This window comes from Elgaria multicarinata, chromosome 2, assembly GCF_023053635.1.
Source record: "Elgaria multicarinata webbii isolate HBS135686 ecotype San Diego chromosome 2, rElgMul1.1.pri, whole genome shotgun sequence".
In the NCBI taxonomy this organism is placed as follows: Eukaryota; Metazoa; Chordata; class Lepidosauria; order Squamata; family Anguidae; genus Elgaria; species Elgaria multicarinata.
The window spans coordinates 42,254,491-42,268,871 of NC_086172.1; the positions used below are offsets into that span (position 1 = coordinate 42,254,491).

The 14,381-nt window shown below is 39.5% G+C and overlaps 1 protein-coding gene across 1 annotated transcript in view; it reads right to left on the reverse strand.

Annotated features, from left to right (window-relative positions):
- The window catches only part of RAPGEF4 (Rap guanine nucleotide exchange factor 4), a 181,634-nt gene that overhangs the window by 132,827 nt on the left and 34,426 nt on the right, over nucleotides 1–14,381 (reverse strand). Inside the window, exon 4 of the mRNA XM_063116392.1 lies at nucleotides 12,005–12,151. Coding sequence (XP_062972462.1) covers nucleotides 12,005–12,151 — 147 coding nt within the window. The remainder of the gene's footprint in view (nucleotides 1–12,004; nucleotides 12,152–14,381) is intronic.

The following is a 14,381-nucleotide window of genomic DNA, read 5'->3' on the forward strand; positions in this document are numbered from 1 at the left end:
TGCTGAATGTTTTGGGGAAAGGGGGCTGTTTTCTTGGGGACTAGTAGCAAGATGCTTTGGTCTGGTTCAGCAGGGTTCTTCTTAAGGGAACGCACAGTGGGCCACAAACTGCAAAACATTGTGAACCAGAATCAAAATATAACCAGAATATACAAAAATGCCAGTATTGCATAAACGGATGTTGCTGCACTTCATGATACCAGAGGCATCAATAGAGGCTTTTTAAAACACTTGTGTGGGAAATTGGGGTGGAGGAAATGGAGGGGAGGTTTAATCCTCCCTCCTGGTTTGTAGTGGTCCCAATCTGAATTGGGACCTACACACTTACCCTAATATATTCTCAGCTAGCTACACACTACACAATTAATGTAATGTAACATGACTCTTTAAAGCATAAAATTGTAGTTCATGGCTGGTAAATGATCAATTAGACTTCACACTTTGAAAATAGAACCAGTTCTTCCCACCCCGTAGCAACAGGGTTTTCCTCCCCAAACTAAAGGGGGAAATGACATTAATACAGGTGCAGTGAGATCTGGCCAGGAGTGCGTGGATGTCAAATGAATATTCAGTCTTTAGACCTTTTAATCCTAAGCATATTTAAACAGAAAAAAGCATGGCTGGCTGTGACATCCTGGGAGTTACAGGGGGGTTTTCTGCCCAAACGTGCATAGGATTGTGCATTTCAAGTCTTAGAAGGGTGCTGGGAATTATCAAAAAAGTGTTTAGCACTTCAAAGACTTATCATACCAGCCAAACCAACCTGCTGGCTCTGTATCATAAATATTTGAAATATTAAAGCTTTAATATTAAGCATTATCCAAAGCGACTAAATGCAATTAGCCCTTCTTTCTGTGTAACTGAAGCATATCTCCCTTTCTGTCCTCTTTGGTGATCAGTTGTGTAAAACTTAAGAATTGGGCATTGCCTTAAGATTTAAAGCAAGACAAGTCAATTCAAGAAGATACTAAATTTTGTCTATTTTGTGGCTGAAGCACTGTTGGTGGGAACATGATTGTGTGTGTGTGTGTGTGTGTGTGTGTGTGTGTGTGTGTATTATGCAGTGTGTAGCATAAAATAAAATTGGATACAATGAAGGTGGTATAAAATGTTTTAAATAAATAAATAAAACTATTGTTCTTATAAGCTGATCATAACAGCTTCACTTTTCAGTAATAATGGCACTTACGTAACACTTGAAGTCCATTACACCGGTAAGGACACTATTAAGTGGCAGCTCCAGCTACTGGCCATAAACCCGCAGTGAAGTGCTAGTGTGTTTGGAATGAGTGTGTGTGTGTGTGTGCTTTGTTTCAGCCAAGAGAGTTAGTTCTGGAAGTACATTCTGCAACATGGCAAACCTCTTCTTTTCTTAATGATACTCTTTTCGTTTGTTTGAATTCCATTAGCAATATTGATAGAAACATCTTTTATTGCGTCATCCTTTACTGTAGGCCGTGTGAGTCAAGCCTGCCGTGTGGAATATAGCAGAGGTCCCATTGCCACTTGTCATCAAGACACGTAGCAACAAAAATATAAACAATGAGAAGGTATGTTTTGTTTGTTTGTTTTTAAAAAAAGGGAATCATGTTCAGCCAATAGGATTACATGGACCAAGAGTGCTACTTAGAGGTGGAGAGACATGGTTACCACAGAGATGCTGCTGAAGACAGTCTTCCTGTTTATACATTTTAAGGCATTAATGGTGCCACAAAAACAAACAGAAAATGAGGGAAGGTGAGAGATTAGGCTGGCGATCTCTTTCGGAGAATTCTCACCACCTTCACCAAACTACAGTTCCCAGATTCTTTGAGGGAAGCCATGGTAGTTATATTAGTATGAAAAATGCTAAAGTTTGTAGTGTAGATCATTGATCATTTCCTGTATGCCTGTGTTTCGCTAACTTACAATCTGTTCTAGTGACTCCAGAACATTCTCAATTCCATTCAGATCGTCCTAACCTGTCAGACTTCTTTAAGTCTTATCACATTATTCAATTCCTCATGAAGGCTCAGAAGCAGAAAGGAAAACAAAGGAATGTACATCATAGTAATAAAACTATACTAACTGCTTTTATATCCTTCTCCATGACACAGAAAATGAATAAAATTATCTCAGAAAAAAAAAAAACCTGCCACCAGAGTTTGTGCATATCATCTCACGGTATTTAATGTTTTAAACAGCCCTTCTCCGGGCATTTTTAAATCAGCATATATTGGTATACAAAGATTTCACAATTAGGTCACATTATTGTTTAGAAAATAGTGTACAATTCTGTGGACCTCTAAAAAGATACACATGTATTGCATTATTACTTTAAAATGTTGATTTTTGAAACAGAGTTTAATTGGAGTTCTCTCCAAATAACAAGGAGTGTGTGGTGATAATGATATTATTGTACCATTATAAGGGGGTTCAGATGACCTTCCCATGGTTAAAATCATGTATGTGTGTGTGTGGGGGGGGGTAGAACAGGGATGAGTCCCCCTGGCCCTTCCATTGCATCCTTGTCAACCATCCCCACAACCCTCCACACATTGAGAGCTGATTGTTTACAGCAGGCACCCTTTTCTACTTGTGTAGAGTCCCCATGTGATTTAGGGCCCAAATAGACAATACTTAAATCTATGTCTGGCAGCTATATCTTTTTTTAATTACTCTGGGGTCCTGATCTGGACTGGGCCTTCTGCCCCTACTATAGAGTACAAATGTGGTGGGGTGGAGGATGTAGCTGCTGGACACAGATTTAAAGTAATGTCTGTTTTGGCCCTTAGAAACATGGGAATTTAGGGTTCTAAATCAACATGAGACAATGAGAACATGATGGAGCCGCAGGGCCAACAGGCTCACCCCCTCATGCAATACTAATGGTGTGGAGGGTGAACCACAGTGTATCATTTAATGAAGGGGGCAAGTCCCCCAGAGCAATAAACTGTTGTCGACTTCAAACAGATGAAGAAATTGACAAGTTGAAGGAGGAAACAGTTTATAATGAGCTGGAGTCTTAAAGTCTTAAATAGTTCAGGGAGCTGAGAGGGTTGTCTCTGGGGATAAATTAAGTGGAAGGCTTGTCAGCCAAGCAAGTTCCCAAAAGAAATTTAGTTCCTTATAACTAATTAATTTTTTCTGCTCAATCAGTAGATTGAAAATAAGGAGCTAAACTATTCAAATGCAGGGGATACAGCAAAGTTCTGAACATGCACAACTATGGCCTAGGCCAGTCATCCTTTCCAGATGTGTAGGGCTACAACTCCCATCATTTATCTGGGGGTGATGTGGGTTAAAATACAACCAATCTGAAAAGTGCTAGGTTTGGGGAGACATTTGAACAGCTTTTATGGAGGAGGAAGTAGGACATGTCTGAAGGACACAGCTTTATTTTTCTGTTAGCTTCCTTGTGCCAGTGTAGAAATCATCTTCCACTGTATGCTAGCAAAGAATTCCTACATTCAAAATAACATCAACAGAAGCTCATGTATTAAAAAAAATCAGTTCTAAAACATACGATGGCTCAGCCATCATCATGTCATTTTGCACTTTGAAGTACTTATTTATAACACATCCAAAGGGCTCATTGTGGGAAGCAGATATTGTACATTAATTACTGAGTGGGTCCCTTTTCCCCTTAGATGACAATGTGTCAAATCAGACGTGTACAGTTTTAATGTATCAATATAAAATGAAAGTAGACCAATCTGTCCCACTCACTCAATTCTCTTGTCCTAAAGCTCATGCTACCATAGGTGCTAATAGTGCTGTTTGTTACCTGCCTTTTTTGCCCCTCAGTTCCTCTCTCACCACAGAGGGGCTCATGAATAATTCAAGTATGGCTCATGCATAGTGAATCCCCCCTCCAAAATTTGCACGTGGTGCATTCCCGCCCCCGCCCTCCCATGCCCCAATCGGCTGCCTCCATCCCTGTACCCTTATCCCTAACGTATTTTATTTTGTGTATGTTCCTATCTATTCTGTATGCTTTCTAAACAAGGCCTGAAATACTGTTATGGAAACCATAATTGCTATATATTAAATGTATTCTGTTGTTAGAACAAAATAGTTAACCAAGGATAGATTCACTTTTACTTGAAAAGGGGCAAGGGAAGCATGGCTCTGGGAGTAACAGCAGACTAATCCTTTGTGGAAGCAAGATTTATTTGGGGTTGGGGGGAACCAAGGAGCATGAGATGGCAACAGTAAGTGAGAGATTAGAAATTTCAGTTCCTGAAATAACCTCAGTGTCATACATGACCTCAAGAATTAACACAGCTGGATAAACTGTGTAAATTCCAGAGATATAAGCAAAACAGAGCTTTTTACAATACTTACTGTGCTATTCTCAGAACAGTAATAAAAGTCCCTTCTGGCTAAATGCTAAAAGAAACAATGTTCTAATCAAATTTAACAAATAATCAAAACACCATCCTCAAAAAACCAGTGTGTGTGAGAGAGAGAGAGACACACACAAAGAGAGAGAGAGAGAGACAGAGACATAAAAGCAAATACTTTTTTAAAGGAACAACATCTCGACAAGGGAATGTTCAGCCAGACCCTTGCTTTAAATTGCATTACAAATCTTTTCTCAACCAGAGGAAATCAATTACCAAAACAGAGAATTAATCCAATATCAACATTTTTCCAACCTTGTATGTATGTATGATTTGTTTTGGTATTGTTTTTATTGTGCTGGGTTGGAACAATAAAGCTTTATTACTACTACTACTACTACTACTAACTATGTTTTGCAAAGGAATGTTAAAGAAGCAAAAAAAAAAAGCCGGGAAAGTGCCAAACTTTAAAAAACTCATTTTGAAAACCTGTCTTATGCAGTCTCTCTAATGCAATTATAGTTTGGACTACAGTACTGTAGATTGTGATTTTAGATTTCTGTTTCCTCAAGCTTGATTCCCACCTGCAGCAGAGCACAGGAGAATGCTGAGATAGTAGAATAGGCTATAATATTTCACAACAGATGAAAGAATCACGTGTGCTATAATATTTCACAGCAGATGAAAGAATTACGTGTTGCTGTTTTTAACAAGCTCTGTGCAAGTAGAAAACTAGCACAGCAAGAAGGCTGAGCTAGACCCTTTCTCCTTGATGTGCTAGGGTGGTGGTTGTTGTTTACACAGAGAACACGTGGGGGGGGGAAGTATCCCCCTCCCCCCCACAGACACACTTGCAGTCCAAAGTAGTGCAATCCACCCTATTGCCTCTGGACACCACCACAGCCTGTTGCATGGTGTAGACAAAGATGATAGATCAAAGGGGTGAAAAGTCCTACTAACCTGACTGTGTTCCACTTCAAAAGGTTATAGCTTTTTAAATGCAAGTGGTTAAAAACTCTTCCTTTGATCTACTTACTGTTGCTTTTTTTGTTCACATGCATACATTTCCTAGTAGCTGTCATTTTGCCTTAAAATAACCAGCTTTAGCCTGGATACAGCAGAGAGGCCGGAATTATTCTTTCTTGCTGGATTGCTCTCTAAACATTTTAATTAAAATCTCAGCATGAGGTGCACCTCAAAAAAGTCTGCATGAGTGGTCAAAAGCTAAACATCCCGAACATATTAAACCAAACAGCTAAAAGGGAAACCTGTGGAATTTGCAAGGCTTCCCAGGGAGTTTTGCTGACATCTCCCAGACCCTCTTGGAGTTTTGTCTCTAAAAACTGGGTGAACTGGGGATTTCTTGTTGTGGCTGACTAGGTATTTCCTGGCGAAGAGCTTGCTTTCTGTCTGGTGGGAGCTGTCCAGCCCTATGTTGTGGTTCAAGATTGGTTGAAGAAAATTCAAATGGAAGCCTGTTTCTATGCTGCAAAGCAGTTTCAGGAGTGTAATTTGGAGAGAAGGAAGAGAACATGGTTCTTTACCTAGGATTTGGCTGTGTTTGAATCGGGACAGTTTTTGTTGTTTTACCTCCCCCCACAACTTTCTTCTTTTGCTGAAGAACAGCTTTGGGAGTTTTATTCAGAGAAGAAGCAAAGGGTGATGATACTTAACTCTTTTCCTTCTCACTGCATTTTCTCTGAATCTCTCTCTCTCTCTCCTTCTCCCCACCCACCTTTTACCATGCAAACCTGCATCATAAAGCCAGGGAGAAGGGTAGTGGAGGATGAGGGAGAAGGCTAAGTTGTTGCTCCTTAGCACTTCTTAAAAATAGGGCTGGATGAGCATATTTACACTAGCTTTCCAGATCAGGGGAATGCATCACCACCAGAGAAGTAAAACTCCAAATAAAGCTTTAAAATAAGTGACGAAATGATGTGAATATAGGATGAGATATATTGACACTAAACCAATATCCAAACGTTTCTTCTGCCTCTTGTGCAATGACATTTTGCACAGCAATTACTATGGCTGTACATTTCCCCCAAGAATTCCTACTGGTCAGGAAATGCATTATCTATTAGAGGAAGTACAATATCTAGAGAAAATCTGTAGACTGTGTGCATTTATTACATAAAAGTTGGTCACATGTAAAGACCACTTCTAAATATAAAACAAATGGTTCTTTTACCATTCTTACAGCACCGAGAGTCATAAATCAGATTTTAATTCCATAGGTCCAGAGCTATACTTATTTAAACTACACATCTCTGACTGATTGAACAGCATGGAAAAGAAACAGAAGATATGATAGAAAGTAATCAAACACTAGGACAAAATTCTACATAATTTTACTATAGCAAGAATCATGCATAGGATCTGCTCCTACCTCGAGACTAAAATAAACAGGGTCATGGGGTGCCCAGAAGGCATGACCCCACTTACCATACCACACATTCACTGCATTCAGATTCTCATATCTCAGCTTAATAAGCCAGGAGATGAACAAGACTTTTTGCTTTTTGAGTCATGAACACACAAACCAGGAAGTCTTCAGTTAACCATAATGTTCCAGGTTATCTGACCGAGGAAACTATGATTAACAGCTTTGAAAGAAGCCAGGATATTAAACCATGGTTTGAAGTTGGCTTCATATCTTGGCTTGCCCCAAAGCTGGTATCTATAGTTTCCCACTTCTGATAAAACTGGAAACTGTAATTACTTAGAAGATTCCTGTTTTAATTGTGACTCGCATGGAGAGAGGAGCAAAGGGGCTGCATCTGTGCATGGGCAAAATGCTTGTTTGTCCAAACTATTCTATGGGAAAAGGTGTAGAAAGGGCTGCAGTTTCTCTTCAGTCACATGAGAATGATACGAGTCCCTGCTTTTCACACCTCATCCTTATTTTTCTTATATACTGCAATCATATTACAACATAGAATAATCTCTAGCAGACGACCTGCTGAAATTTTGCTGAATGCAGTCAGTTTCCTATGTTCCAACAACTTGATGCCTTTTTGCTCCATTGAGGCAATAAAAGTTATATTTTTTAAGATGAGTCAGAGCAGTCTGCAAATAGGATGACATTATATGTTACAGAGCAGCTACATGTTTTAGTATTTCTGAGGGTTTCCAAACTCTTTACCTCTTGAAATCATATGATCATCCCCATAAAGCCAAATATTCCTCTGTTTATTAACTCACTGCTTTTATATCTGTACAGGGCTTACCTAGGGAGAAATCACAGTAAAGATTTATGGTTGATTACTGTGCAATAAACCAACAGAACAGTATCTCATAAATTAACCTAATAATTTAAGTGGCTAGACTTCGAATCTAAAGTTCCTCTTGAAATTTCACAGCAGTATTTCATATCTTATATTAATTTCCTTCTCAAATGAACTGTAAAATATTCCTGGCATGCAACATTTGAAAGCAAAAAATAAAAAATTATGAATTAGTATGTACTGACACAAACACAGCATTCTTACTACTCAAACCACAACTGCTATAACTAATAATTCCTACTTCTAGTAGTATTTAAAAGGTAGTTAGCATACAGTGTACCCTATGTGTTAATGAGAAAACAAAGGGAACAATTCAGTTGAAAAAACTTTTGTCTCATTTATTTCAATGGGAGATATTATGCACATACCTAACTCCCTCTTGAAATCAATAGGACCTAAACATGCTTAACTTTGGCTGAATTGTGCCAACTCTTCTGAATTAGTTGAAATCATAGCATTTCTTTAACATAGGAGCAGCAATTGCATCATTTCCCCCTCCCCTTTTTTATCTCTAACAAAGCAGATAACAAGAGATAAACAAAGTGCCGAGTACCCCAGTATTTCTTAGACAAATATATATAAAAAAATCATGATTAAAATTAAGCTTTTAATCTGTTTCTTGGGCTGCAATAGAATATCCGTACAATGCTGGTATTTGATAGTTCTCTTTAAAATTGATGTATGTAAGGATATAGTCATCGGAGAGATGTATATTAAGGTCTGTAAGCTTATTTTAGTTTGAAAAAAATATTCCTGATCCTTTCAAAATAGTTCACATTTGATATTATGTAACATTATGTAACAGTTCAAGCACTATGTAATTTGTTTTTCTTAAAGACATTTTTATTTTATTTTTTAAGCTTGGCTCAGAAATTAATTATCAGATTTACCATTCAGTAAGAGTCACATAATCAAAAGAACACGAGTTAAGGCAGTGCTTACCAAATCGGTTTGTTCTTTGCTACTATGCCTAGTCAAAAAGAAGAGACACTCTGCAGGAGAAGTCCTCTCAAAATCTCCTTAGAAATAATGAAGTCAAAACTTTCCCTGTTATAAACTGGAAAATGCTCTACTTCTGGGTGTTATCCATGATTACAATCGTACCGAATGATTATTTTATTCCACAGAAGAGGTAACAATTTGTTTTTCTTTTGTTGTCTCAGGAAGTTCAAGCCATGCTTGGCGATAGGAAAATACTCTAAAAATAATTCATGTTTCAACAGATTCACTGCCTTCCTGTCTGAGTTTATACGACCTCATCAAAGGACGAAACATGGGCATGTGCTTCTGTACTATCAACGTGGAAAAATAAATGAATTTCTCTCATCACCTCTTAAAAAAATACAACGCAGAGGATATAGAAGTGGGATGAGCTAGTGACATACAGAATCCACAGTTATGTTTGGATTTGTCCTCCTTTGAAGTAAATTTCAAAGTCCACAAAGTAACCTGTTCTACTAACTTGGGGATTCCGGGTTTTCTTTTTTAAAAAATAATAACTTAAAAGCTTAAAGGAGGTGAAGGCTCACCCTTTAGAGTTTCTTGGTTTGGAGATAAGGGATCAAGCATTTTAACCCTTAACCAGAGGTTTCATCTTTTCCAAGCTGCTGCAACAGCTGCCTGTGTAAAACGAGATGTCTCTGAGGAAGAACATGATCTGAGCCAAGCAGATGTTCATGGACATGGTGTTATTTCAATAGAAATAGTCATTGGAGGTTGGGGGTGGAGTAGCAATTTTGCTAGCAATTGCCATCTGAAAGATAATATTGGTTGTTTTGATAGAACAGTAAAGATGAAGAGCCGGGTGGGGAGAATTATCTATACATAAAGAGGTTTCGAGGAAAGCATGGTTTGCTAGTTCTGATATCATGAGAAAATATGGTTTGCCAAAAAGACTAACTAGCCGGTACAAAATAATTAGGAGAGAGAGAGAGACAAACGAAGAACAAGTAAGTCCAAGACATTTTGCTGCCTGAGGCAAAGGACAAGATGGTGGCCTTCTATTTCATCTATCAAAGCCATCTTACTTCAAAGTAGAATCTTACTTCACACTGCCTAATTATAGCATTAGCCTGATTACATGCCTACTCCCATTGTATGCAATGAATTATTCAAGCCACTTTGGAGACTCTGGTCAAAAGCAGGATACAAATAATGGGCTCAAGTTACAAGAAGCCAGATTCCGGCAGCACATTAGGAAAAAATTCCTGACAGTTAGAGTAGTACGACAATGGAACCAGTTACCTAGGGAAGTTGTGGGCTCTCCCACACTAGAGGCATTCAAGAGACAGCTGGACAACCACCTGTCAGGTATGCTTTAAGGTGGATTCCTGCATTGAGCAAGGAGTTGGACTCAATGGCCTTATAGGCCCCTTCCAACTCTATTATTCTATGATTCTATGAACTAATTACTCTGGGCAGTATCTAATACTGTCTACGTACTAGCAGAACCTATTGGGAAGGTCGCAGATCCTTAAGCCAACAGAAACAAGCTAAAATGCTTATTTCTGGAATAGGGCAGGTCAGTTGAGCAGGAGCTCTGCTGACTTGTCCTGTTCTGGAAACAAGGATTTCCATTTGTTTCCAGGGTTGGTTTGGAAAGTGCTAGCTTCTTGTAGTGCTAGTAGTGAATCCCACAGGTGCAAAATAAACAGCGGGAGCACAGAATGGTTTTAATTTTTGTGAACTGCCCAGAGAGCTCCAGCAATTGGGTGGTATAGAAATGTAATAACTAAATAAACAAACAAACAGCACTACAGGATACTATTGTGTAAGGAGGGGAGAGTGTACAAACTCAAGGTTCATTTCAGATTTGTTCTTGCCTCTCAAAAAGGAACCACTTCAGTGTTCTGCAATTGTAATTGGTGAAGTTCTTTAAGCAGATTTTAAACCTTTTCAATTTTCATGCATAGTATGGCGTGATGCAACCATTCTGTATTTATAATGGTGGAAACATTTCACAATATTCTGGTACATGTATTACTTGAACTAACTAAAATGCACAAAAGAGTAAAGAGACATTGTTCTGATGATGTCACATAGACCCTTTCTACACCTAAGGGTTATCCCACCAGGAAAATGGAGGGATTGTCCCTGCCTGCTCCCAGGATCCCCTGTGTGTCGATCCTGGGGGGAAAGGCAGGTGTAGAAATGGCCATAGTCAAACAGCATGGTGACCATTTAAAAACAAGATCCAGGAATCAGGTGCTATTTATGTATGTTTGAAGCTGGAAGGCAACCTCCCTTTCCACAACCTGGCACTAAAAACTTGGTCAAGGAATTTTTGTCAGGCTCTGATTTCTTGTGCGTGGGCCTAAGGTACCCAGCCTCCTATAGGCCAAGCAGTTCCCCTAAAACTAAGCAGCAGTTGATTGATTGCAACAGATTTGCAGTTCAGGGATACATCATATAGACAGGAAGTTAAATGCAGACTGTATCATTTCTGTGGAATTCCATTTAAAGTGAGCATCCTTCTTCAGGCTATAAAACCTACAGCCCATGTAGCATAGAGGGCCTGAAAATATGCCTTTCCAGTATGAGTAATACTTCTTTGGTCATATTTTCAAACCTTGAAAGTATTTACTCTCCAGTGTTTGCCAGATTAGTATGTTAACACATGAATGATGCTTATTAAGCATGAAGACACAACTAATTAAAATCAGTGAGAGCTTCAACGGTTTGTCACCCATGTGCCTAATGAAATGGGTTTTTTTTTTCAAAGTTAACCTCATTTTGCTGCCAATTCTAAACTTCCCCAAACTGCTGGCAGAAGGCTTCGCCCACACAACACTACAAATATTTAGCAGCATCCAAATCTTTGGAGGAGTGTAACTGAAGAGAATTAAAGAAATTGGCAAATAAAAAGCAATTTCAGGCTGCAGCTAAAAGAACATTTAAAAATATGGATGTTTAACAGAGCTAAAGACAACTTAGCAAAAATAAAAACTTATATATGGTAATTCAGCAAAGAAAGAAAAAAGTTCATCTTTAAGACATAAAGGAACCTGGTGATAAAGCAGCTTTCTTCCAGTCTAGCACCCTCCAGATGTGATGGACTACAATTCTCATTGTTCTGGCAAGCATGTATCCATGATGGTTAGGGAAGATGGGAGTTATAGTCCAACACATCTGGAGGGAACCGGGTTGATATGATGTGTTATATATTAAGACTCCTTTCTATTTTTGCTATACCAGATTAACACAGCAACCATTTTAGAAAATATTTCTTTAAAAGTATGATTTCACAGAATCAGCCAACAAATGAAATTGACCAGGTATCTGTGCATTACCTGTACATAACCTGCACAGTCAATGTTATGGACTACTAGACCATTATTGTTCATGTCCTTTCCTGAACTTTGTTATAATTGATCAAGTGTCTTTTGAGCTTACCTCCCAAAGTGCTTTGAAGTCCTTCTGCTCGATTCGCAGCAGCTCACTGTTTTCCCTTGTAACAATAGTGGCATGGCGAGGGGTGTTGTCCAAAATCGACTCTCCAAAAGCTGTTCCTATTCCCAAGGTGCAGATGGTCACCGCGTCCTGTGAATCAGAATTAAAGGGACATGCACTCAGCCTTTCAGTGATGGTGGAGGGGGGAGGTCATGATGTAGTCCTGCCCAAGACACGCAATCCTTCAGTCATGAGCAAATATTTTACAGTGTGATGATTCCTTTACCAATGAATGGCACAGCAGGATTTTTAGCACAGCATTTCTTAATTCAAATTCAGCCTTAGAAAGAACCTCTGTTCAGTCTGCGTCAAATAACATTAAAAGAGAACTTGCCCATGAGAAAATGGCTTCCTATCACCACAGTCCAGTGCTCAAATTATTGCCGGGGGGGTGGGGCGCAGACAAGACTTGATCCAGTCATTCACGTAGGTATGAACTTTGTGGATTTGTGGATGGGCTCTTTAGATAGTAATTCACATCACTTCACTTTCTTCAGAATGCCAGGCCTGCTGTGTTTGGGGGCTCTTCTGCTCATTCTGCTGAAGGGGGAGGGGCTGGACTCCTGTCCTAAAGTTCTGCTCTGTGGTGCCACTGGCTGGATAACCCTTCTTTTTCTGATGGTCCCTTTAGGTTCTGTTTTCAGAAGGCTGGGGAGAGCCCAATTTGGCTAAAATTGGGGGAATCAAGGAATGGGTCTTAGGGACCTCATGAAGCTCCTTCCAACCCTATTTTAGTAAGTTTTCACAATGTATACTAGTCTTTTAATCAGTATTTTATGTATTTTCTACTTACTGTTTTTTCCCGCCTCGATCAGGATGGAGAGGCGGGTAAGAATAATAATAATAATAATAATTATTATTATTATTATTATTATTATTATTATTATTATTATTATATCTCTTTCTACATAATGCAAGCACTGCTACAGCCCTAAACACTTTGAAATTAGGGAATAGGAATTCCAAATGGCTTCCATACATGTTTGAAATCCTAGCTCGGGTTGGCTGGTCTGCCAGCCGTGCTCCCAGCTCTGCTCCTATGCTCTGACCTGCACCTGACCTGAAGAAATTAACCAGAAGAAGTGCCAGGAAAAACCTCCTCTGCTAAATTTCAGCCTGCCTTGCTGCAGTTTTAAGTAGAACGGCAGGTATGCATCAGCCCCCACCAAAAGGAGGAAATTCACACACACCCCATAAAGAAAACAAAGGAGGACACCACTTGGCAGAGCATTTGCACATGTTTATGTATATGTATAGATGCAGATTCTGAAATGTTAACTATAATTTAAATAGTAATATGACACCTCTCACCACAGTGGAGGAAGACTGATCAGCTGCCCTGTGTGCCTGTCCAGTCTGCTGTCCAGGTGCTGACTCTTAATGGACAAGCTCAAGGCCCCTTCGGGTCTCTCCCTTTTTAGGGATCTTTATGTTTAAGCTGTACTTGGATTGGGCAGCCCTTCAAATAGAGGACACATTCAAATAAAAGACTGCCCTCTGTCAAGTACAGCATCTGGACACCCTGTGTTAAAATGCTTATGAGTAGGGCTAGGAGGAAAGGGAAGATCTCAAATGGCAACTCTAACCCAGCAGCTATTCCTTTGAAATTAATTAACCACTGGATGAAAGCACCAAAGACATATTTCCTGCTTACCTAGATGAATGGGCAATTCGGAGAGTAGATTTAATGAGTTGGATAAAGGAACTAAAAACTAGGCCTCATTTCTACTTTCTGGCAGTTGTCAATATGCAGCTCATTAAATTTGAAAGCAGAAGCTGCTTTCTACCAACTCTGAGACCATTGCTCCATTGAGCTTGATATTGCTACACCAGGGGTGGGGGAACACTTGCTACACCAGAGGGTGGTGGGACTGCAACTCCCAACATCCCTAACCAGCATAGTCAGTGGTGATGAATGATGGGAGTTGCAGTTCAATAATATATGGAGGGCCACGTTTCCTATCCCTGATCTACACTGGCCGGCAGTGGCTCTGTACTTTTTTGACATTGGTGTTTCCTAGTCCTATCTGTAGATTCCATGGTCTGAAACTGGGTCCTTCGGCATTCAATGCATGTGCTTTAACCACAGAGCCAGGGGCCTTTCCATACTGCGGAATGGAAAATGTTTACAAATGATGCAGATAAAGGGCATGATGCTAACTGTGTTTTGCACAACCACAGCATAGGCAGTAATCGATGGTGGTAGTGATATAACAACACAGTAGAAGGAACAGGTCTCCATTGGGGCTGCCAACCTCTCTCTTTTTGGTCAGGATCCCTTTGCCTTTAATAGCTACTAGAGAAAATGAAGCTTTTCCCA